Source organism: Phoca vitulina, unplaced genomic scaffold, assembly GCF_004348235.1.
Source record: "Phoca vitulina isolate PV1807 unplaced genomic scaffold, GSC_HSeal_1.0 scaffold1, whole genome shotgun sequence".
Lineage (NCBI taxonomy): Eukaryota > Metazoa > Chordata > Mammalia > Carnivora > Phocidae > Phoca > Phoca vitulina.
Window position 1 is genome coordinate 75,213,597 of NW_022589704.1, and position 27,025 is coordinate 75,240,621.

At 34.6% G+C, this 27,025-nt stretch overlaps 1 protein-coding gene across 4 annotated transcripts in view; it reads right to left on the bottom strand.

The window, feature by feature from the left end:
* Positions 1-27,025, bottom strand: part of GALNT13 (polypeptide N-acetylgalactosaminyltransferase 13) — a 781,779-nt gene that overhangs the window by 284,471 nt on the left and 470,283 nt on the right. For all 4 annotated transcript variants that reach the window (XM_032410271.1, XM_032410279.1, XM_032410287.1 and 1 more), the window contains one exon: positions 23,218-23,386. In XM_032410271.1, coding sequence (XP_032266162.1) covers positions 23,218-23,386 — 169 coding nt within the window. The remainder of the gene's footprint in view (positions 1-23,217; positions 23,387-27,025) is intronic.

Genomic DNA, 27,025 nt, shown 5'->3' on the forward strand with positions numbered 1-27,025 from the left:
TGTCTGCATTGTTGCCTACTTGTTGTATAGGTTATATAAATAAATAACCCAGCATCTGTAATTCAGTGTGATGTAAAGGCCTTGCACTATTTCACATGCTAAGTGATCTAGTGATCTTCGTTAGACAGAGGATACAGCTTAACAAAATCTTCATTTTAAGAAAGAATCTTAGAGCTGAAAGAAATCTCTAATGACATCAAGGTAAAACCTTTTATTTTACAAATGAGAAATGTAGACCTATAGGATGCAAATGATGTGACATAACGAGTTAGCTTATGACAGAGGATGATTTTTTAAATGATTTCTGAACTCTTATACAATGGTATTTTTTATACCCCAGTTTAAAATAGGTTTTTCTATGTGCCCCTACTAAACTTCCACCATTTTTACTACTTCTCATTGTTATGATCTTGTTCCTCAGGATATTCATTTGTATTTACAATTCCTTTTCCTATGATACCTTCAGTGTTCCTGTGTAGACACCATTCTAAACTAAAGAGTATATCCACACAAAAACCTGCACATGGATGTTTACAGGAGCTTTATTCATAATTTCCAAACTTGGAGACAACCAAAATATCCTTTAGTGGGTATATGGGCAAATAGACTGTGGCATACCCAGACAACAGAATATTATTCAGTGCTAAAAAGAAATGAGCTATCAAGCCATGAGAAGACATGGAGAAAACATAATGTATATTACTAAGTGACAGAAGACCATCTTAAAAGGCTATGTACTATAGGATTCCAACTACATGACATTCTGGAAAAGCAAAACTGTGAAGATGACAAAAGGATCAATGGTTGCCAAGAGTCGTGGGTTGCAGAGGGAGGGTTGAACAGGCAGAGCACAGAGGATTTGGGGGAAGGTGAAATACTCTGTATGATATTATAATCATGGCTACATGTCCATATATATTTGTCCAACCCTGTAGTATGTACAACACCAAGAATGAACCCTAATTTAAACTATGGACTTTGGGTGATTATCATGTATCAAAATAGGTTCATCAGTTGAAACAAATGTTAATGGGAGATATTGATATTGGGGGAAACTGCATGTTTGGAGGTCAGGGGATATGGGAAACCTCTGTACCTTACTCTTGATTTTGTTGAACAACTACTGGAACTCTAAAAATAAACACTTAAAAAATAGAAAAAGTTACAGCAAAAACAAAAACAAAAAATTGAAGAAACTCACAATCACTCCAGGTATTAAGTATAAAATACACAACCACACCAAAGAACACACAGCCACCCTAGCTACTATGTGTCAAATAGAAAGCTGCCCCGGTGATCACACAGCCACCCAGCCTGGGTGTCAAGCAAACAATGGCAGTGAGATGAATAGTGAAACACTCACGTATTCAAAGAATATGGGTTGAGACACAGTTTTGTCCTTTCTCATAAATGATTTTGGAACCTCAACTAACCACTGTAAGTGATGATGATGACACTAACTCATCTGATGTTTTATATATCCATTGCACTAAAATAATTTGAGTGGGAAATATAATTCATAGTAATTGTCATAATAATTGTATATGGGTCCCTATAAACACAATAAAGACAGTGTGAAATCTACTCACATATTTAAACATGGCACCAAACTAACTCTTTCATCATCATAACTTCATGAAGATGAAACTAATAATTCACAACAAATATTTTTTGGTTGCCATTCTTAAGCATAGTGAGGATGGGAAACTTGTGTTACTTTATTTCTATCTTTAATAATGTTCTTTGCAAGACACAGATTTTTTTTTAAAGATTTTATTTATTTATTTGAGAGAGAGAGAGAGAACATGAGAGCAGGGAGGGTCAGAGGGAGAAGCAGACTCCCCGCTGAGCGGGGAGCCTGATGTGGGACTCGATCCAGGGACTCCAGGATCATGACCTGAGCCAAAGACAGTCACTTAACCAACTGAGTCACCCAGGCGCCCCAAGACACAGATATTTGATGTACATATAAAAATAAATGAATATTCTTTATTAGGAAGAGCCGATTTCTGTCCACTCCCTATGTCATCAAGGACAAATATGAAAATGTGTTAACTGTGTGGCCTCAGCTGAATTCTCCCAGAAAGCATCTGCCGTAGCCAAGCCATGACGGGAACATACTCATCTCACGTATACCTCATGCCTTTCGCCCTCCTATCGTCGGGGCTGCGGTTTTGTGACACAGTCTATTAAGCACACAGTTGAAGCAATTCACTCCTGTTAAAATCACTCACAGCTGAACTGACTCTCAGACAAGCGAAGCTGTTTAAGAAAGTCACTAAATGTCTTTTTAAAAGTTACTCTGTTATTTTGGAGTTGTACAGGACACAAAAATTTTACTAAATCGACACTTCCCCACAAATAAACACTGGGGCCCTTCTACCAGTAAAAATTTCATTGTTACTTAAATTCTGGTATATGACCATTTTTCTTCATTGTTTTTTTGTTTGTTTGTTTCTGATACAGAGTATTTATGTTAGGATGGAAAGCTGCACCAAAATTTTTCAAAGGAAAAAATACACTTGATTCTCTTATGTTGCTCAGCCTTATCGTTTCTTATAAACTGATCCTCTTGGCTATTAACAAGAGGCTTTAACAAAAACATTGAAAAAATGTTGCATAATTTTCACTCTCAAAGGTATTAACCATTTAAAGGTCTTATCTCATCATGTAGTCTCTGAATTCTTGGGATGGGATTATCCTTTCTTCCTTACTGCCCAGTGCTACTCGCATCGTTATTTATCCACCACCTCTGGCTTTCTTTATTTGAAATCCACACCATCTGTCTCAGTCACCCACTTAATCATCCCTGTTGTTCTCTTTTGTCCCCACGCCCACCACAATGCATATCAATTCTGGACTCCCTAAAATGATACCACGGTGGGACTCAGATGTATATTTCTACTCCACAGTCCACTCCCATCATCTGGTTTGGAAATGCATTTGGCATGGACTTCTAGATGCGGTCGGGCCTGGTTAGTACTTGGATGGGAGACATATTCATTCTAGTTGAATGCTCATTAATAGTATAGTACATGATCATTGGACCTCTGGTATACATTCATTGAACAAGTACACTGCAGCATTTCATAGATAGGTATGCTTGCTTTTATGATCTTAATCTTCTTATCATTGCCTCCTCACTACTGTATGCACTTTCAGTGTCCTCTGCCTTCTCACAGAACTCAAATAAGAATATCAGAAACAGTACAATTTTGGAGTCAGAGAGCCTTATACAAATTCTGGCTATGCAACTTAAATTGTAGACTGTCTGAAAACAGATAAACATGGATAGGTATAATGGGATTAAAAAAATAAATTGTTCTTGCAATTTTAGCAAGTCTCAAAACTGAAGCCAACTAATGCTGGAAAGAGAGCAGAGCTGATACTGTGACTGAATCCCTATCACCCACCCCTAGCTTCTACGAGAGGAGATTAGAAATTTGGAGAAAAATTCAGTGAAGTGAGGGAATTCAAAGGTATTGAGTGTGTGGTAGTATTTCCTACATCTAAGGCGAGGGAGAAAAGTACTTCTTACTTAAGCCAACTGACAGAAATCTAAAAATATTCATTCTCAGAGGTTGTGACTATCTTTAAGACATCGGCATCTCCCTTTTTGAACAGATGTTTACCGGCTGTTTAATTTTAAACTGAAATGATGTTTTTGGGGCCATAACAGAATGCAATAAGAAGAACTATGATCTCATTTCCTTGGTGTTTGGAGACACGCAAGGCAAGAAGCATCCTAGAGGAGTCTGTAAGGACAGGGTGAGAAAAAGAAGTAAGTGGTCACAGAAGCGCATTTCCATGTTATATGTGGTATGGAGCCATGAGTTTCAAAGGGCAAGTGGACATGGTAGGAGGTAGTTGGACTCACAGCCTCTCAGTGGGTTCTGCTCTATAGAGCTGTCTGCTGAGATAAGGGAGCCCCAGAAGCAAGCACTTGGGTGGCGTATTACCCAAAGCAGGAACTGGGTGAGGAGACTGAAAGAAGTTTGCAGGGAGTCTTTGGCAATTATAGAGTGAAGAAGTCTCCAAAAGGCCCCTCACTAAAAATTAAAACATGGATGCCTGTCACACTGAAGGGTATGAGGGCCATCCACTATTAGCCTATGCTAGGCTGCATCATTTAATATTTGAAAATGAGACTTTGCTACTATCTTAAAATGGCCAGAAAAGTGCAGATAAGTCAACCAACGCCTGGGAAGGGAGATCTGGCATCATATTTAGAACAAATTATGGGAGAAAGCCATTTCCAATAGTTAACTCAAACAAAAATCTCTCTTCTTACCTCAGTTTCCTAAATTGTAAATGGCATAATGCCATTTACTTTTTTTTTTAAAGATTTTATTTTTATTTATTTGTCAGAGAGAGAAAGCACAAGCAGGGGAAGCAGCAGCCTCCCCTCTGAGCAAGGAGCCCAATGTGAGACTCGATCCCGGGACTCCGGGATCATGACCTGAGCTGAAGGCAGACGCTTAACCAACTGAGCCACCCAGGCATCCCTGCCATTTACTATTTAAGCCCAATTTGAACATTGAAGAGGAGGACTAAAAGTTGAGAATTTCTGAGCACCTAGCATAGTGATTTGCAGCTACTAGTTTCTCAATAAATCGAAGCTAAAAAAGGACCCCAGCTTTATATTTAACATTTTTTTCAGTCCTCTCTAAGCTATCATTAAATTCCAACTACTGCAGGAGCAGTCTTGCTGGTATTGCAAGAATTAAAGTTAACTGAAGTGGGTTTAAGACAACATGGAGGTGCAGAGTGGTTCAAGACACTGACTACAGCCAATTCTTTCAAGAAGATTTTGGAAAAGGAAGAGAAACAGACATATCCATGAGAAGTGTTGTCTGAAGAGATACTTTGTTCACATGTTTGTTTTTAAGAAAGAATAAACAGCATGTTTGCCTCCTGTTGAGAATAACTCAAGAGAGAAAAATGAATTGATGATGGAAGATGTGTACAGAATTATCATAATGTGCTTGAGTAAGAGGGGATAGCATCAGATTGTGATAGATGGGCTAGTGGTCATTAGCAGCATGGACAATGCATTCATAGCAATAGGAGAGAAGGTAGAGTGTAGGGCTACAAATGCAAGGAAGAAGTAGATTGATGGTGAGACCAGTGGGGATTTTCTTCTATTTGCTTCTGGTTTGCTCAATAAAATAAGAAGTAAGATCATAAACTGAGAGAGAGGATGTACTGGAGGTGTGAGAGGAGTGCTAAAGTTATGAAATAATAAGTTACACAGTAGAAGGGAGAATAGACAAGGGAAATGTCAGATGACTGTCGGAGGGCCTGCTTGAGGGTAGTGATCATGACTATGAATCAGCATGACTGCCAGCATGACCATATGAACAGTCCTCAAAATAAACTATTACATTAGGTCAGTCTCTTCAACACATATCATCCTATTTTGTGCATCTGCTCATCTCTTTCTCCCCCTTGGGATCTCCATGTTCTCCCCTGTATCTATATAAGTTCTACCCATTATTTAAGGGCTAACCCATGGTTCATATTGTTTATGAAGTTTTTAGTAACCTGACTCTCTGTCTTCTTTTCCTCTATTTATAGTCACTAGTGTTCTCTAGTAACTGAGAGCACATACTGGGAGTTATACTGCCTGGATTCAAATATCACTTATATGACTTTGGAGAAGTTCCTTATCCTGAGAATCTTTCCCAATCTTTTGTTGAGAATTCTAAGACATAATGCAGGTAAACTACTTAAATATAATGCCTGCTAAGTTGCAAAAGTTCAACAAATATTGGCAATTAGTTACATTTACTATTATTATAGAATTTATTAATTCATGTATATTAACTGATTCATGGGGAAAATCTTTCCTTAATCACTATGCTATGTAAACCCATTAAGGATAGGAACTATGTGTTATATTTGCTTTTAAATTTCTCACAAAACAGTGGTCAGAAAGGAGACACTGGATGAGTGTTTGCAAAACTGAATTTTATTTATTAACTTGCATTATAAAATTTAACTTTATCTTACATAGTACGATGATACAATAGTTACTTTATGGAGCACCTAGGTAGCTCAGTCGGTTAAGTGTCCGACTCTTGATTTCAGCTCAGGTCATAATCTCAGGGTCGTGAGATCCAGGGAACTGCCCCTACCCCAACTTACCCTCTCTTTCTCTCTCTCAAAATAATAAATAAAATCTTAAAAAAAAAAAAAGTTACTTTATACTGGATCTTTCCATTTGAATTTCTGAGAAAATTAATTAACTCATTAAATATATCCAGCTAGCTCCCTATGATATTTTAGTAAAAATGTCTCTATCTAAAATCTACCACAGCATTACTTAAAAAGAAAAAGACATTTTAAAAAAACGAACAGAAAGAACGTCTTTCTTCAGGGGAAAAATAAATCAAGACATGATAAATGCAGTATAATAATATATGGTGGACAATATATTTTTACACATATACTTTTTATCCTAAAATCATATATTCCATATATATAAATCATATATTCCAAGTTGGATATGAAGTGTACAAAATGAAATTTATGTATTTTTAACACTGCTTAAATATGTTTTATTTTTTTGACATTGTTCTAATATGTTTTAATGCAACAAAATTATGTAGGAATATTAAGGCATTAAATATTAAAATTAGAAGACTGAACACAAATTTTCTCATTTATATAGCAATTATCATTACTAAAGTATATTGGTTTCAGCAAGGAGACTTTGCAAGGTCATGAAAATATCATGATATACAATGAGAATTTTTTTTTTTAAAGATTTTATTTATTTATTTGACAGAGAGAGACACAGTGAGAGAGGGAACACAAGCAGGGGGAGTGGGAGAGGGAGAAGCAGGCTTCTGCTGGGCGCGGAGCCCGATGCGGGGCTCGATCCCAGGACCCTGGGACCATGACCTGAGCCGAAGGCAGACGCTTAACGACTGAGCCACCCAGGCGCTCCAATAAATAAAATCTTTTAAAAAAATAAAATTGGTATTTAAGTATGACTTTGTGTGTGCGTGCGTGTGTGCATGTGTATAAAATCAGCAATACCACCAATCTCCTAGTCATCCAAATGTGAAACATTACAGTCATCTTTTAACTCCTCTGCTTTCTCTTGTCTTGTATCCAGTCAGTCACTGGATATCATTTCAAAATATACTTGGAATTATCTCCTTTCCCTCCCCCTAATTTACTTCAGGTTTAAAACACACACATACACACACACACACACACACACACACACACAAGAAATTGAAAATTCAATTATATGCCTAGCCCTCCTGAAGCCCTCCTGAATTTGGTGTTTATCTTTCCCCTTCATTTTAATTTATTACTATATATTGCTTTATGTTTCTAAGACAATTATCCTAGACAATCTCCTTATCTAATCATATCTACAGGAATATAATAGCCAAGAGGAATTCTATTAAATTCAAGCTTTTCCTCCCTATAATATATTCCATATAAATAAAATGACAGAAATGTTTCTTCCTAAATATCATTTCCTTCATGTCATGTTTCTCCTCTAATACTTCCTAGTTGCCTACCATGACATGTCTAAACAAAGGGCAGAGGCATTGTTTGTAAGATTCTTCATCATCTTCCCTAGGCCAATGATCTGGAATGGCCATCCTTCCACCCTCATTGGGTTGTTTCCTCACAAGGCCTCATATACTTACTGTCTAAACTCTATCATCTTTTTCCATTCCTTAATTATCCAAAATCTCTGTATTTGAAAAATTGCTTTTTCTTTTTTCTTTTTTTAGAATGCAATCCATCACACTTTTTTATATGAGCTCTGATTTTCTAAAAAATTATGAAAATAAACACTTCTGCCACAAGTCACATAGAATAAAAATTTAGGGTATACAAAATTAGAAATATAAGGAAACATTAATGGATATAAAAGTGGGCAACTATAAAAACACTTATAGTCCTAAATACCTCAAGTAGGAAAAATATAAGTAAATATAAATACCATGGTAGATTTTAAAACTAAAAACTAAATTATCTGATGATTCAATTAGAATTTGCTAAATAAGGGGTGCCTGGGTGGCTCAGTTGGTTAAGCCTTTGCCTTTGATTTAGGTCATGATCTCAGAGTCCTGGGATCGAGTCCCACATCCAGCTCCCTGCTCAGTGGGAAGTCTGCTTCTCGCTCTCCCTCTGCCCATCGCCCCTGCTCATGCTCACTCTCTCTCTCTCTCAAATAAAATAAAATAGAATAAAATAAAATAAAAAAGAATTTGCAAAATAAAAGAAAAAAATATTTGGTCAACTTAAATATATAAACTCTTAAAAAGATAAATAAACAAATAGCCAGGGAACATACCCAAGTTTACCTATAATCCATGTTCTTAATAAGTACTTTCATTGGCTCTATTCTACAAAGAAATGGCTTGCTTCTCAAGTGCTTTTATTCCTACCCAGAAAGCTATCTTCTTTTTGTCTAAGCCTGGTTCCATACACATCCATTCTATAAAGCCAGGCTACAAATACACCCACTGAAAGCTCTCCTTCATCTCATCTCCACACAGTGCTACTTTTAAATTCACACTTCCAGGTCCAGTTGACCCCTGAGAAACACAGGATTGAACTGTGCGGGTCCACTTACACACAGATTTTTTTAAAATATAAATACAATATATTACTATAAATGTATTTTCTTTTCCTTATGATTTTCTTAATAACACTGTCTTTTTTGTAGCTTATGTTATTGTAAGAATACAGTATGTAATACACATGTTCTCTCTCTTTTTCTTGTTCTCTCTCAAATAAATAAATTTTTAAAAAACATAGGAAAAAGCTTTATGACACTGGATTTAGCAATCATTTCTTGGATATAAAAGCACAGGCAAAAAGAGTAAAAACAGATAAACCAGACTATGTCAAAATTTAAAACGTCTGTTTTTGATCAAAGGACAAAAGCAACAGAGTGAAAATGCACCTTACAAAATGGGAAAAGACATTTGCAAATCACATATCTGATAAGGAGTTAATATCTAAAATATATAAAACTCCTACAACTCAACAGCAAAGTAACCCCAAACAATCCAATTAAAACATAGGCAAATGACTTGAACAGACATTTCTGCAAAGAAAATATACAAATGACTAAAAAGCACATGAAAAGATATGCAACATCACTAATCAATGACATTAAAACTAAAAAATACCACCTCACATCTAGTAGAATGGCTACTCTCAAAAAAAAAAAAAAATGAGAAAGTGTTGGCAAAGATATGGAGAAACTGGAACCCCATGTACTGCTACAGCTGCTATGATAAACAGTATACTGCTTCCCCCAAAAAACTAAAAACTGAATTAGCATATGACTAAGTAAGTCCACTTTTGGGTATATATATCCAAAAGAACAGAAAACACAACCTCAAAGAGGTATTTGTAAACCCATGTTCATTGAAGGATTATTCACAGGAGCCAAAAGGTGAAAGCAAACCCAGTGTTCATCAATAGATGGGTGGATGAAAGTAGTATATACATATAATGAAATATTATTTAACTTTAAAAAGTTGGGAAATTCTAACCCACACTATAACATTGATGAACCTTGAGGACATTCAGCTAAGTGAAATAAGCCAGTCACAAACAGACAAAAGCTGTATGATTCCAATTATATGAAGTACCAAGAGTAGTCATATTCATAGAGACAGAAATTTGAATGCTGATTGCCAGGGGCCAGGGATAGGAGGGAATATGGAGGAGCTGTTTAATGGATACAGAGTTTCAATTCTGCAAGATGAAAAGACTTATGGAGACTGGTTACACAACAATGTGAATATATTTACAGAGGAGGGAAAAAAACTTTTTTTCTCTGTCCTCTTGTTTTTAGAACATGAGGCCTGCAAATTAAATCGACAAAAGAAAGAGTAACAGGAGAAAAGGCATACAAATTGTATTTGATATTAATATTTTTGGTTTTTATGTTCATGGAGGCCTTCATGGAAAAGTCCTGAATACCCAAAGAAGTGGTTAAACTTGGCAGCTTATATATCATTTTAACAAAAGCTGATAAATTGTGAAGAAGTGACAAGACAAAAATAAAACAAGACAAAACAAAAAAACCCAACAACAGCCATGTTTGGGCCCATGTTTGGGGTGGTAAACTGTGGAAAAGCAAATATATGGGAGAAACTAATGGCAGATAAAGGTTAATTAGTAAGTTTAGTTCAGTTTATGCATAATCATCTCAGTGCCATCTCTATTGAAAAAGGTGGTTGTCCCCTTCCTGGTTCAAGAGAGAGGGACACTTTCGAAAGGGAAATGCAGATGGGACACATAAGAGAGTTTTTTCTGTATCTGCAACTTCTCAGTTGCCTTCAACTTAAAATCATCTTTATGTCAAAGTGGTATGATTTGGGGTGCCATATTGTGATCCTCTTTATGCTTAACACTAATGAAATGTACACTTAAAAATAGTTAAGAAAATACATTTTATACTATGTATATTTTACTGTAATTTTTAAAATTCAAAGTAATAGTATCAAAAAATTAAATAGATTGTTGAGGTGTAGTTCAAGTCTGAATTGGGTTATGCAGCATGCTTTCTGCTTACAGTGGTACGTAAATGTGTTCCTGAGAACATACCTAGAAATGCTTTAATCCACTTTCTTATTTGAAAGGAAAGTTATAGTGTAATATTATTATCCTAAAAATAATAATAATACCTATCATCTCCATTTTTGTCAAACATATATGTATTTATATGCATACATAAACACACACAAACATTCTTACACACCCCTTTTAATTTGGGTAGTGAAATTAATTCCACACATGAGCACATTACGTAAATCAAGTATTAGAGAAATTATTATTATTATTCTCAAAATTTTTGCCAGCATATGAAAGTTGTAGTAATTCTCAGATTAAAAAGAAAAGATGTGGAACAGAGATGAGAAATCCAATTAATATTCTCATTTTCTCTTCTCCTTTGTGCAATCAATCTTATATTTGTCATATTTTAATTCATGGGAAAGGCAATCCATATAAACGGACAAGCACATTTATGAGCTTGAGCACAGAAAAAAAAAAAACGTATACTACGGTTATTTTTGTTTAATGTAGTAAATAAACGTGTTCTCCTCTGAGAGCAACTTATTCAGAATTTGTATGCTACAGCTCTTCCACTAATAATGCAAGATGGCTCAAGTCTTTTTCTCTTTATCAGCTTGCATGTGTGCATACGTAAGAAGCAGTTATTTGGTCTAGGATATAAATAGCTGAAATAAATCTCCTATTTCCTCATTTATTTTCCCTGATGAAATATATTTAAATGCCAGCTGCATTATAACCTTCAAATAACTCAATACCAGAACTTGAAGTGCTATTAAATGTCTGAATACAAGTAAATGCTAAAGAACCTTAGCATTTTGTTTTAATTGCCCATAGCTTTTTTTATAAATATTCACCCAATAATTACTGTTAATTTCTTATTCAAAAATAATTGCAGAGTAAAGGGAAAAGCCGACTGCTTAAAAAGTTTCCTCACTTAGTTGAAAAAGGGAGCCTAGGGCATAAGAGAATCCTACAGAATAATAATAATAATAAACGTAAACATTTCACCAGGAACTCAGGGCAATCCTATTCTTACTCTGTCATTTTTGCAATTATATGTGTGTTCACACAATACTGTTAATTAGTTGTTTATATAAATATATCCCTTTTACCTCCTCACAGTCAGGGGCTGTTATATGCATTTATTTGTTCTCAAAGCTAAATTTGTAGTAGGTATGTGACAGGGGCTGTTTGGTTGGTTGACGACTGATTTGCTGATTTAATCAGTGAAAGGAAACTGGGGTTTAGAAAATGAATGTCTTGCCCAAGACCGAACAGTGAGCCATAGAGATAGATCTTAAACTTATGTGTTTGGCAATATATCTAGAGATTTTTCCCAATTACTTGAAAAATCTCTCTCCACAGTTGGCTTTTTCTTCCCATATTTGTTTTGCATATAATGGTAGAGAGTCCTGTACCTACCTCATTGATTATGGTCATAGTCATGTTTTCTCCACTCCTAGGACAGCCTAGAAGCATGAGATAACATTGACTACTGATACCCAAGCAAACCAAAGTATGGTTTTTGCTGGCATTCACTGGATATGCAATTCAAATCTATTTTCAAAAATAACACACACACACACACACACACACACACACACACACACACACCTATACATTTGCTTAATGATTATTCCTTTACTTTTGTATCTTTATGGAGTTTTACATATCCATAGATTCATTAGTTTCTAGCACTGACGGTTCCAGGAACTCAGTAAATATTTAACATCTCTATGTATTAGTAAAAAGAAATTATAATATTTAGTTTTTTAAAGTTCAATCAACTTGCCCAGATGTGGGTTTCTCAGAGAGGCTTTCCCTCACTATTCTCCACACCTTACCATTCTTAGGTCTTTTATTTATTCTAAATTCCATGAAGCAGGAACTTGGTTTTGTTCACTGTTATATCCCAAGCACACAGAACAATATTTGGCACATATTAGCATATTAAGTGCTCAAAAATAATGCATTTAATGTCTCTTAGTGGATTTTTTTATTTGGTAACTCTCTAAATCTCTCTCTCTAGATATTAACATAAAGATCTTATGTTAAAATCCAAACAAAATGACATCTATTTACTTGCTTCCTGAAAACAGTAATATTTAAGCCCTGTTCTTACATCCAAACTACATAAATTTACAAAATCTTAGAACCATAATTATTGAAAAACATGGTATTAGATCCCTAATGCTGACCATTAACACATTAAGCTAATATTCATTTTCCTCAAAGTTCTGAAATCAGAATTTTATGACATTTCACTTTTGTTTTTTAAGTTAGGGAGTTTATGGGCAAAGGAGAGACAGGGGTGGTAACACCATCAGTAATTTTATTTATATGTTTATGCAGACTATAACAAGAATCCTAGAAATGTAGGGACTTCAAGAAAGTAAGAAATTTAGTAAGATCTTCAGCCTTAACTGCACTTAAAATATCCTATTACCATGACTATTTGTAATACTATCATTTTTTTTATTAAATAATTAAAGAGTATATACAAATGTATTACACATGTTAATAAATTAAGTATAGTAAATAAGTTAATTAATTAATGTAAATATTCAAACATCACTAGGAATGGACATTCCAGAACTTAACCCTAACTTGTCCTGATGTTTCATCACAATTACCTCAAGGAAAAAATATTTTTATCTACTCTCTTCTCTATGAAAACATGGGATATTTACTTAAATTTTTTGCTCTGAACATATCTTCAAATATTTGTAGATGGATATTAAGGCCAAACACAACATTAAACTATTAGGATAATTTTCTGAATCCAGTCAAGCCAGTTTAAGGCTATGTTCTAGTAAAATATGCTGAGATATTTGAATGAATTGACTGTCTGGTTCAGACACTTTGTAAGTAAATATCAACTCAACTATTCCACTAAAATAAATAAAGCTCTTTTTAAAACTATTTCTCAATACCAATTTTGTACACTTTTATATAATTTATCAGTCATCACTGAGACTAACTTAATGTGTTCATATCTTTTTAAGATATAACTATCCAAAAATTGAACTGTAACTAATACCAAAATTGAAAAACAAAGGGTTTTCTACATCAAATGAGTATTGGCAGATTTCTACTTCTTTTAAATAAGTTTGGATATCTGATTCATGATTTATTTTTCAACATTAGATTTTCCCAGACAGTCACACAATTGAGTCATTCAACATGACTTGCAAATATCTCCAGTAAAACTCACATACATTTTATGATTTGTCTAGAAAGTTTGGATTGTTTTTATGTTTTCTTACTGATAGTACACACTATGGTGGTGCATTAAAATAAAATAAAAAATTATTCATTAATATTATTTCACAGAGTATTTTTAAAATCTCAAAATTCAAGCAGTAATAATCACAGTATAAACAGGAGGTGGTTCAAGATAGTGATGTAGAAAAATCCTCAACTTACTTCCTCCCACAGACACACCAAATCTGCAGCTACATATAGAATAATTTCCTCTGAGAAAGACCTGAAAACTAGCTGATCAGCTCCTCCACAACAAAGGATAATGGGGTCACATTAAGATGGGTGGGATAGGCAGAGACTAGGTCTCATCAAAATCCCCACCCCAGCACAGCAACCCACAATCAACAACCCACAATCTGATTATAATCTGGTCTCACAAATACAGAGTTTTTCCCTGAGGAGCAAGAGGTTCATGCTCCACATCAGGCACCCGAACCCTTGAGACCTGCACTGAAGAGACAAAGCCCCAGAATGGCTGGCTTTGAAAACCAACAGAACTTGTGTTCAAGAAACCCAAAGGGATGTAGGAAGCTGAGAATCTCTCTTAAAGGGATCGCATGTAGACTCACGCACCTCAAGACCCAGCACAAAAGCAGCAGTTTGAAAATCACTATACCATGTGTGAAAGAGATTCATTTGCTAATCTTAAAGTGTTTGCTGGAGGAGCAGGGGTCTGCTGGGACTCTCTGGAGACAGAGATGCTGGTGAACATCACTTTGGGGCTCTCATTCTACATGCTAGAGCCAGTGATGATAGATGACAATTTTTTACACTCTTCCTAGTGCCAGTGAGTGTGCCCCAACCCTGCACTCTCCCATGCCTTTGCTAAAGCCGGCAGATGCATCCCACCTCAGTGTTGCCCTACAGCCTCCCTAAAGCTGGCAGGTATGCCCAGGTCCTGCACTATCCTACAGAACCACTAAACCAAGTGGGAACACCCTAGTCCCATGATCCCCATTGCCCCATTAAAGCTGGTGGGTGTGTACAGCCCATATAGGGGATGCCTCCTGAGTGTTCAACTACAGTGTATTTCTGGGCCCCACAGTACTGAAACAATTGGAAAGACAGTTTTTGGCAGGCTAACAACCCCAGGGCACAGCACAGACAGAAGACTGAAACATCTGGGGGCGCCTGGGAGGCTCAGCCGGTTAAGCAGCTGCCTTTGGCTCAGGTCATGATCCCAGGATCCTGGGATCGAGCCCCTCATCGGGCTCCTTGCTCAGCAGGTAGCCTGCTTCTCCCTCTGCCTGCCGCTCTCCCTGCTTGTGTTCTCTCTTTTCCTCTGTCAAATAAATAACATCTTAAAAAAAAGAAGAAGAAGAAGTAGAAGAAGACGACTGAAACACCTGAATCTTTCTGTGAAAAGGCCTATTTGCTTGTCCTGAAATTTTAGCCTAAGGGGCAGGCTACATGTTCAGCACATATCTTCAGAGGATACAGAGTTGCTCTTAGGGAACATAGGCCAGGGAATGCCATCTTTGTGCTCTCCTGTGGCTGTGCTACAGCCAGCCAGTGCCTCCCAGAAAGGAGTTTATAGTCATTTGGAGCTTTGATTTTTGTAATTGTTGCCAAGGAGATACTTCCCAAACACTTGGTCTGGAGGCCAGCAGGGTTTACAACTGTAGTCCCACAGGACTGTATATACTAGCATACTTTAAAAGCTGCTGCCTGAGGGTTTGATTTCCAATCAGCCTGAAACTAGGGGCTAAGATCCCTCCCTCTGAAACTCTGACAGGTCTTGATATGACCTCAAAAATAGGAATGGATCAGGAATAAATCAGGCTGTGTAGACAACTGCAAAAGTTTGAGAGACAACCAAGAGCTAGACAAGGTTGAAAGATAAGGTTCATCTTCTACATAAAGCCACTCCTTCAAGACTGAGAGAGGTAGGTGTTTCTCCTAATACATGAGTACAAACACAAAGAATCAAGGAAAATCAGGAAACAGATAAATATGTTCCAAATGAAAGAACAAGACTCTGGGAAAAAACCTTAATGAAAGGAAGATAAGTAATTTACCTGATAAACAGTTCAATGTAATGGTATAAGGATGCTCACTGACTCAGGAGAATGGATGAACATAGTAGAACTTTGACAAAGAGCTAGAAAATATTAGAAAGTACCAAACAGAAGTCACAGAGCTGAAGAATAAGATAACTGAACCAAAAAGCACACAAGAGTTTTCAACAATAGACTAGGTGAAGCAGAAAAAGGATTATTGATCTGGAAGAGGACAGTGGAACTCACCAAAGAAGAGTAGCAAAAAGAAAAAAAAAAATTTAAAAGGTGAAGATAGCTTAAGGGACCAACATCAAATAAAACAACATTTGCATAATAGGGGTCCCAGAAGGAGAATAAAGAGGGAAAGGGGCAGAAAACTTATCTGAAGAAATAATAGCTGAGAACTTCTCTAATCTGGGGAAGAAAACAGACATCCAGATCCAGGAAATCCAATGAGTATAAAAAAATGAACTGGAAGAGATCAACACCAAGACACATTATAATTAAAATGACAACAGTTAAAGATAAAGCATCTTAAATGCCACAAGAGAAAAAGGACTTGATATGTATAAAAGAACACCCATAAAACTATCAGCAGATTTTTCACCAGTAACTTTGCAGGCCAGAAGACAGGCATGATATACCTAGAGAGCTGAAGGGAAAAAACTTCCAACCACAAATACTCTACCCAGCAAAATTATCATCCAGAATTGAAGGAAATATAAAGAGTTTTCCAACAAGCAAAAGCTAAGGGAGTTCACACCACAAATGAGCCTTACAGGAAATTTTAAAGGGACTTCTTTAAGCTGAAAAGAAAGAATACTAATTAGTAACAAGAAAACATATGAAAGTAAAAATCTCAATGGTAAAGGTAAATAAATAGGAAAGGTAGTGGATTAAACTTATAAAGCTAGTATGAAGGTTAAAAGACAAAAGTAGTATAAGTGCCTATAATTTATTAAGGGATACACAAAATAAAAAGATGCAAAATGTGACATGAAAATATAAAATGGGGGGGTGGCAGTGAAAATGTAGAGTTTTAGAATATGTTCATACTTAACTTGCTATCAACTTAAAATAGACTGTTGTATATGTAGGCCACTGTATGTGAACATTATGGTAACCAACCTCAAAGCAAAAACCTGTAGAAGATACACAAAAGATAATGAGAAAAGAATCTAAGCATAACATTAAAGAGAGTCATCAAACAACAAAAGAAGAGAGAAAAAGAAGAAAAACGAAACAGTAAGTACAAAACTACATGAGAGTCAGAAAACAATTAACAAAATGGCAAATAGTGCATAGCTATCAATAATTACTTTAAATATTGTGGACATTGCTGCTATAAACATCAGGTGCATGTACAGATGTCCATCGACAGATGAACGGATAAAGAAGAAGTGGTATATATATACAATGGAATATTATGCAGCCATCAAAAGGAATGAAATCTTGCCATTTGCAACGACATGGATGGAACTGGAGGGTATTATCCTGAGCGAAATAAGTCAATCAGAGAAAGACATGTATCATCTGACCTCACTGATATGAGGAATTCTTAATCTCAGGAAACAAACTGAGGGTTGCTCGAGTGGTGGGGGGTGGGAGGGATGGGGTGGCTGGGTGATAGACATTGGGGAGAGTATGTGCTATGGTGAGCGCTGTGAATTGTGAACGACTGTTGAATCACAGGCCTGTACCTCTGAAACAAATAATACATTATATGTTAAAAAAAAAAAAAAAAAGAAGAAGAAGAAGAAGATAGCAGGAGGGGAAGAATGAAGGGGGGAAATTGGAGGTGGAGATGAACCATGAGAGACTATGGACTCTGAGAAACAAACTGAGGGTTGTGGAGTGGAGAGGGTTGGAGGGATAGGTTAGCCTGGTGATGGGTATTAAAGAGGGCATGTTCTGCATGGAGAACTGGGTGTTATAGTCAGTGAATCATGGAACACTACATCAAAAAATAATGATATAATGTATGGTGATTAACATACATAATAAAAAAATAATTAAACATAAATGGACTAAATTCTCCAATGGAAAAAACAAAGACTGGCTGAATGGATTAAAATAAACAAAGAAACAAGTAAGACCCACCTGTATGATGCCTACAAGAAACTCACTTCAGATGTAAGAACATACACAGATTGAAAGTGAAGGGATGGAAAAAGATGTTTCATGCAAACGCAAACCAAAAGGAAACTGCAGTCACTATTACTTTTATCAAATTAGATTTTAAAACAAAGACTGTAATAAGACAAAGAAGGGCATTACATAATGATAAAGGATCAATCCAGCAAGAAGATATAACATTTATAAATACCTATACACCCAATACATCCAATATAAGAGCACCTAAATTTAAATAGCACATATTAACAGACCTAAAGGGAGAAATTAACAACAGCAGTATAGTAAGAGTAGGGTTTTTAAAACCTCACTTACATCAGTGGATAGATTGTCCAGACAGAAAATCAATAAGGAAACATCAGCCTTAAACAATACATTAGACCAAATGGACTCTATAAATACAGAACATTCCACCCAAAACAGCAAAATACACATTCTTCTCAGGTGCATACGGAACACTCTCCAGGATAGATCATATGTTAAACCACAGAATGAGTCTAAGTATATTTAAGAAGACTGAAATTATATCAAGCATCTTTTCCAACCACAATAGTATGAAAGTGTAAATAAATTACAAGAAGAAGACTAGAAAATTAAAAAAAATATATGTGGAGACTAAACAACATGGTACTGAAAAACTAATGTGTCAATGAAGAAATCAAAAGGGAACTAAAACAAACAAAGAAGCAAACCAACAAAAAACCCTTGAGAATGGAAATGGAAATACAACACACCAAAATCTATGAGATGGAGCAAAAGTAGTTCTAAGAAGGAAGTTCACAGTGATATAGACTTATGTCAATAAGTGAAAAATCTCAATCTAGTTGTACACTTAACAGAACTAAAAAAGGAAGAACAAACAAAGCACACAGTACAAAGAAAGAAACAAAAATCAGAGCAGAAACAAATGAAATAAAAACTAAAAGGCAATAGAAAATATCAATGAAGGAGCTGGTAAAAGGGTAACAAAATTGATAAACCTTTCACTAGACTCATCAAGGGGAAAAAAAAAAGAGAGGACCCAAATAAATAAATCAGAAATGAAAGAGCACAAGTTACAACTGAAACTAGAAAAATACAAGGAATCAAAAGAGACTACTATGAACAATTATACACCACCAAATTGGACAGCCTAGAAAAGATGGATAAATTCCTAAAACATATAACCTTCCTAAATCATGAGGAAAGAGAAAATCTGAATAGACCAATTACTAGTAAGGAGATTGAATTAATAATCAAAAACTTCCCAACAAACCAAAGTCCAGCACCAGATGGCTTCACTGGGGAATTCTACCAAACATTCAGAAATTTAATACACACCCTTCTCAAACTCTTCCAAAAAAATTGAAGAGGAATGAATACTACAAATTCATTTTACAAGGCTGGCAGTACCCTAATACCAAAGCCAGAAAAGAACACCACAGAAACGAAAATTATAGGCCAACACCCCTGATGTGCATAAATGCAAAATCTTCAACAGTTATTTGCAAATCTAATTCAATATTAAAAAGACCTTGCATAATGATTAAGTGTGATTTATTCCTGGGATGAAAGGATGGTTCAACATCTGCAAATCAATCAATGTGACACACCATATTAACAAAATAAGGGATAAAAAATCGCATGATCATCTCAATAGATGTAGAAAAAAGCATTTGACAAAGTTCAACATCCACTTAAAATAAAAATGTTCAACAAAATGGGTAATAGAGGGAATATACCTCAACATACTAAAGGTTATATATGACAAGCCCAAAGCTAACATCATACTCATAGGTGGAAAGCTGTTGCTTTGCCCATATTACTCAAAGTAATCTACAGATTTAATGCAATCTCTTTTCAAAATTACAATGGCTTTTTTCACAGAAATAGAACAAACAACCCCAAAATTTGTATGGAACCACAGAGGATCCCAAAAAGGTAAAGCAGTATCTGGAAAGAAGAAATAAGCTGGAGGCATCATGCTCCCTGATTTCAAAGTATATTACAAAGTTTCAGTAACCAAACAGTATGGTATTGGCATAAAAACAGACCCATAGATCAATGGAACAGAATTGAGAGCCCCCAAATAAACCCATGCATAAATGATCAATAAATTTGTGAAAAAGGAGGCAAGAACATACAATGGGGAAAAGACAGTATCTTAATAAATGCTGTTAGAAAAACTGGACAGACACAAGCAACAGAATAAAATTAGACCACTATCTTACACCATACCCAAAAAGTAACTCAAAATAGGTTAAAGATGTGAATGTTAAGACTTGAAACCATAAAACTCCCAGAAGAAAACAGACACAGTCAGCTCTTTGACATCTATCTTGGTGATGATTTCTTGGATCTGATTCCAAAGTCAAAAACAAGAAAAGCAAAAATAAACAAATGGGACTGCATCAATCTAAAAACTCCCTGCACTGCAAAGAAAACTGGAAACAAAATGAAAGGGCCACCTACCAAATGGAAGAAGGTATTTGAAAATCACATATATGATAAGGGCTTAATATCCAAAATATGCAAAGAATTCATACAACTCAATAACAATAATACAAACAATCCAATTAAAAAATGGGCAGAGGATCTGTACAGACATTTTTCCAAAGATGATATACAGACGGCCAACAGGCACATGAAAGTATGCTCATTATCACTAATCATCAAGCAATGGAAATCAAAACCTCAATGAGATATCACAACTGTCAGAATGGCTAATATCAAAAAGACAAGAAATCAGTGTTGGCAAAAATGTAGAGAAAAGACTCTCATACACTGCTGGTGAGAATGTAAATTGGTGCAGCCATTATGGAAAACAGTATGGAGGTTCCTTAAAATATTAAGGATAGGACTACCATATGATACAAAAATTCCTCTTCTGGGTATTTATCCAAAGAAGACAGAAACACACATTTGAAGTCACATAGCACCCTTATGTTCACTGCAACATTATTTACAATAGCCAAGATATGGAAATACCCTGTTTCCATCAATGGATAAATGAATAAAGAAGTGGTATATATACAATGGAATACTCAGCCATAAATATGAATGAAATCTTGCCATTTGCAATAACATGCACGGACCTTGATGGTATTATGCTAAGTAAAATAAGTCAGACAGAAAAAGACAAATACTGTATGATTTCACCTATAGATGGAATCTAAAAAACAAAACAAATGAATAAACAAAACTGATACAGAGAACAGATTGGTGGCTGCCAGAGGGGAGGAAGTTTGGGGGCTGGGAGAAACGGGTGAATGAGGTCAAGAGGTACAAATTTCCAGTTATAAAATAAATAAGTCATGGGGATACAATGTACAGCGTGATTACTACAGTCAATAATATTGTGTTGCATATTTGATAGGTGCTGAAGGAGTAAATCTTAAAAGTTCTCATCATGAGAAAAAAATTTTGTTATTTTGCATGCTGATAGATGGTAACTAGACTTATTGTGGTGATCATTTCACAGTATATGCAAATATCAAATCATTATGTTGTACCCTGAAATGAATATTATCTTATACATCAATTATACTTCAACTTAAAAGAAAGGCATGTAGTGTTTAGAAATTCTTGTAATAAAGATGTGTCAAACTCATACACACACAAAATAAAAACAAACAGTAAATATTGCATTTTGTGTAATTTTTATAGTAATCCATTTGAATTCTCCATTTTAAAATGCTGAACTATTCTGTATTTTAAAGCTTAATTACTCAAGTACTTAATTTACTAAGTGATTCTTAAAAGAAGAAATGCATTGGCCACAAATATTTTAAACGATGCTCAATAAAGATTTTCCTTCTTTTTTTAAAGTGATGGTTCCGTACTAAAGCAGTTTTACCTTAATTGTCCCAGATCTCACATAAAATTTATGTTCTTAGAGTTGAAAGTGAAGATTTCTTAAAAATTTGAAATAGTGTTTATATGTTTTTCCTGAATAGGTATCACATTTATCCATTTTATCACAACATGGTATATAAAACAAAGGAAGAAATGCATTATTATAATGGTATAAACAGCATCTAAAATGTTCAAAATTACTTAGAAGAATATGCTTATTGTATATCTTAAATGTGTCTATGTATAAACATACAAATATGGACAAAACTACCTATAAAATGATATAGGTCTTTGGAATGCATAAATGTAATATTCAATGTTTTAGTCTTTTGCTAGACACCAGAAACGTCCATAATATGTAGTTATTTGTGGTTTTTCTTTTTTTTTGTTTTTGAGAGAGAAACATTTCAAAAGCATACAAGGGTGTACAAAACCAGTTACTTAGCTATCACATAAACCTGACAATCAAGCCCCACCATTTCAACAAGATTTGGTTACTCTATTTTGGTCTTATTTGAAGTAATTTAGAAAGGAAAAAAAAAAAATCAGATTTAGTTCATATGATGTTAACATCACTATTCTACTAATGTAATATAACCCCTTATAGGTGGCAGACGTTATTTGTATTAACTGTGATTTTGTTCTATATGGAAAAAGCCATTACATGTCTAAAAGAATAACTTCTATTTACATAGAGGTGGGGTCTGAAGCATATTTGTAAACTTGGCGATTTTCTAAAGTCTCAGGACATATCTTTTCTAAGCGCCAAGAGTTTGCTTTATATTACTAGGATGACAATACTGCCACTAAATATTCTGATTTTTATTACACCCATTTAAAATATGTTCAGCTATCTAGAGCATGGCTTACAGTTAATCACAAACAAGTTGAATTTTTCAACATCATTTTGCATGCAGTATTACTATTTCCAAGTGAATATTTCTTCCTTGGCTGATAACTGAGCATTCTAATTATAAATAGTAGCATAAATCACTGGAATCCATAATAAATAAGGTTTAAAGGGTCAAAGAATCATACAGGCATTTGGCCATTTTTACACTGGAAGCAAAGCATATAGTTTTTTAATACAAAGTATAAGAGCTTTCTATGCAGGCAAGCATATAACCTAACAGAAAGCATGTTTATTTTGTATTTGGCAAGATAAAGCAAAACACACACACACAAAAACATCTCACGAAGAGAAACCTGTTAGGCTTGTATATTCTGCAATGTCTTTGCAAGTAAACTATTTTGCTCTGCCAGAGAAGAAAATAGTTCATATTTCTCATCATATGCATGCACGGCACATCCCTGCTGTGGCATCGGTATTCAGAACCACAGAGATCCAGAAGTTCTGAGATACTGTGAGATATAGAGATTACCAATATAAAAGATTATAAAATGCATGTAAACTCACCCTTCTAATCTCACATCCGGTAGACTTCTGTTAAGGGCAATCAAATCACTGGCCATAAGGTTAAACTGATTGATTTTAAACAGTTCTTTCATTTTCTCCTGGTCATCTTTAGGAATCAGCACAGCCTTTCCCATTTCTCCTGGCCCTTCTTGGTTTCTTGAAATAACAGCTGTAAGACACACGCAGGTACACACACACATACAAACACACAGATAATGAACTGAATAAATAAACTCACGTGTTAGATTAGAGTCTGAAGTCTATTATTTATATACTGGCCTAATAATTTAATCATCAAGTCCTTATTGCTTACTTACAAACCATATACTACACTAATGAAACAACCTATTTTAATTCATTATCTCAATGCTGCATGTTGTCTTTTAAGTCTAGACATATTATATGATTTGACTAATCATTTAGACTTGATAAGCAATACAAAGTACCAAAACTTAAAACTTCTGTCATATTTTTTAATATAAAATTATTAGAAAAGGGATGAACTTGGGCACTAGGTAGACAAAATTGTGCAAAATAAAAGAGAACTTTTGAAAATATACCAAGATAAATTTATTTTCACATCCAATTAAATGTTTTGATATTTCACATATCTACTCCCACTGCATCTTTATAAAAGCAAGCAAGGTTGATAACCCATTTCAATTGCAATTTGATTCCTCTGTCAAAGCATTTTCAAAAAATAAAAGAACTTTCATAGTTGTGACATATAATTTCAAATGTCAAGTTGAATTTGGACACTATGTGCTCCATAACTGGAGCTTAACAACAATATTCTGGGCTTGACTATTTATTAAGAGAACTCAGGATCCCATATACAGGCTAAGGTTCTGGTCCTTTCCCTGCAAGTTATTGCAACACTAATGTCCTCTCTTGCTCCAAAATACATGTTTCAATGTGTGTATGTGTATGTGTATGTGTGTGTGTGTGTGTGTTTGTTAATATATAATAAAAAAAAAATTCCAGTCAATCCTAATGGGCCCTTAATTTACTCTCCATAATGATGTTAAATTAAGTTAAAATGAAAGGAATGTGGTCTGGTCTTGACTCTTCCAATGTGTTGCTATTTTATTTCCTAACACATTAATCTTACTGAAATTAGCTTCCCACATTACTTTTAAGGGCAAATACTTGGACCCAAATTACCTTAAAATTATAAAATTTATAAAGGATATAAAGCCTGTGAAAATAATTTGTAAATTATAACATTTCATAAAAACACGAATTCCAAAATAATAGAATAGGCTTGAAACTAGAACATAATAAGCAAACTTTTGTCTGCCTTGATGTTTATAGTTAGAGAACATCTAGCCTGATATTACTAGTACTAATAAACAATTGGATCACTCAGGTGATTATTCTCTTTGAAAGGTTATCCTGACTTTGGAATGGCATGAGTCAGACTATAAAAGAGAATAAGCATCTCTAAGGACCTTCAGATACGGGTACAAAGAAGGTAATGAGCCCGGAAATCCTCTGATACACAGAAAAAGAGTAAGAATTAGGAAAATTTTAAATGAAAAAATTATGTGTATCCAACCCCAAACTATTTAAAAAGCTGTCATCTAAAGAAAGTTTATAAAGAGCCTCATTCACTTTATGAAGCAAAAATAGTAATGATGGCAGGAATTTTATGAAAAAGCACATTTTAGTCAATTTAAGAAATAAAATTCTAACAGCAGTATTTTACTTTGGGAGTTAGTATTCTTATTATCCCTAAACTCAGATGAAGTTGGTGGAGTTGGCTTTCAGTGAATTTGTGCTCTTGGTGAGATGCTGGACTTGGATAGGTATTGAGGTCACAGCCCTTGGGCAGGGTAACTGACAAAAGAACAGGAATACACCATTTAAAGTTGACTTTTTCTCGTAAAATGATGGCAGTTATGGGAAGAGAGAAGAAAGATTTTTTAAAAAGTAACATGATAAAAATAAATGCATATATATATACTTACATACTTGCTATTTTAAAAAAAGAGCATAGAGCTCAAGGGAAAAACTAAGAAAATAGCATTAAATGAATAGCTGTTCAAAATAATTTTCTTAAATAAAATTTAAAAAATTCTTCAGAAAATAAAAAAGTGATTAAAGAATTTGAGGTTAAGAATTTTTAGAAATTAAGAAAGCAATTCACCATTTACAGGTTTTTTAAAATTCCCTCTATACACTCCAACAAAAGTATATGACATTGCAGAAAAATGCACCAGAGTCAACATCTAGGAAGCAGACAGGGATGACATTTATTCTATGTGGAAAAGACACGACACTCAGCTACATCTTAGGGCATGAAGATCAGGTTGCCCACAAAAGTATTTGGTTTTTGCAGCATATTCAAAGGTGCAGCCATTTGCTTTGCTTAGCATTCTAAGGATGACATGTCAGTGGTAGTAAGTGTGATCATGTTACAGAATTATCATCAATAAAAACAAAATTGTCATAAACAGTATCCTTATACCTAGAACCAGTTAGCAAGCACCTGTAATCATTCTCCTTTATTGTTCTCATTTTCTTAGTGGAGAACAGATAACAACTTAATGTGTATCAGGTTAAGTATCTCTTCCCTAAAGTTAAATATTTTTTCTATAATAGCCTCTAATGAATGCATATTTGACATTTTCTAGAATGTTTTTTTTTCTTTTGCATAAGCAGACCTATTGGTGTTTTTCACCTTGTTCAAGCAAAAATGAAAAAGAACGCTAATTACAATGTGGAACTAGCCTTTTTCTTTTTCTGGGTCTTACCTGGAAGAATGCACCTTGCTAGAAAATACTTGTTAGATTTTTTCTTCAATTAATAGAAATAGTAAATGGGGAAGATTAAGTGATTGGGTATGTGGCTTATCTCTGATTTGCATTTTGTTTAAAAAGCAACTCCTATTTTTTTTTCTAACCTATTGATTTCTCTCTTCTACATAGCTAAAAAAAAAAAAAAAAAAAACCACCTACATCCAAAAAAAATCATGCTCCCCCACAGCCAAACTTTAAAAAAAAGAATCATCATTAAAGTATTGATTCAACTTTTCTGCTCTAACAGGCAAATGTAATACGAAAGGCAACAAAATCTATATTATGATTCCATTATTATTAACTTGAAAACAAATGGAAAGTCCCAATTCCAAAGCTAGTTTGAACTGCAAAAATAATACGCTGTGCTCTAAGTTATTTTCTTCCTAATTATGTGGTGAAATCATTAAAAAATAATAATTAGCTTCACTCAAAATGACATTGTAAAGCTTGTAGAAATATAAAAGCAGAATCATTACATATGTGTGTGTATGTGTATATATATATATTTCATTTTTTTAACATAGTACATACTGCAAAGATTTTGAGGAGATTCACTTTAATCTTAGAATTCCTATTGATAAAGAGGATACTACTAAAATATAAAAATATGACTATAAACAAACCAATCGATTAATCTATCAAAGGAACACTATATATTAATTTCATTATTGGTTATATAGATTGCATTATGAACATTTTTTTTTCAATTGCAGAAATGTCCCATTAACAATGAGCATTATTTATTTGAAAAAACAGAGTTAAGACAATCTATATCTAGGAAAAAAACCTGAGTAAGAAAACTTCAAGTTTATTTTCCTTTATTTCATATATATAGATATATATATATTTTTAAGATTTTATTTATTTATTTGACAGAGAGAGACACAGCGAGAGAGGGAACACAAGCAGGGGGAGTGGGAGAAGGAGAAGCAGGCTTCGTGCCGAGCAGGGAGCCCGATACAGGGCTCGATCCCAGGACCCTGGGATCATGACCTAAGCCAAAGGCA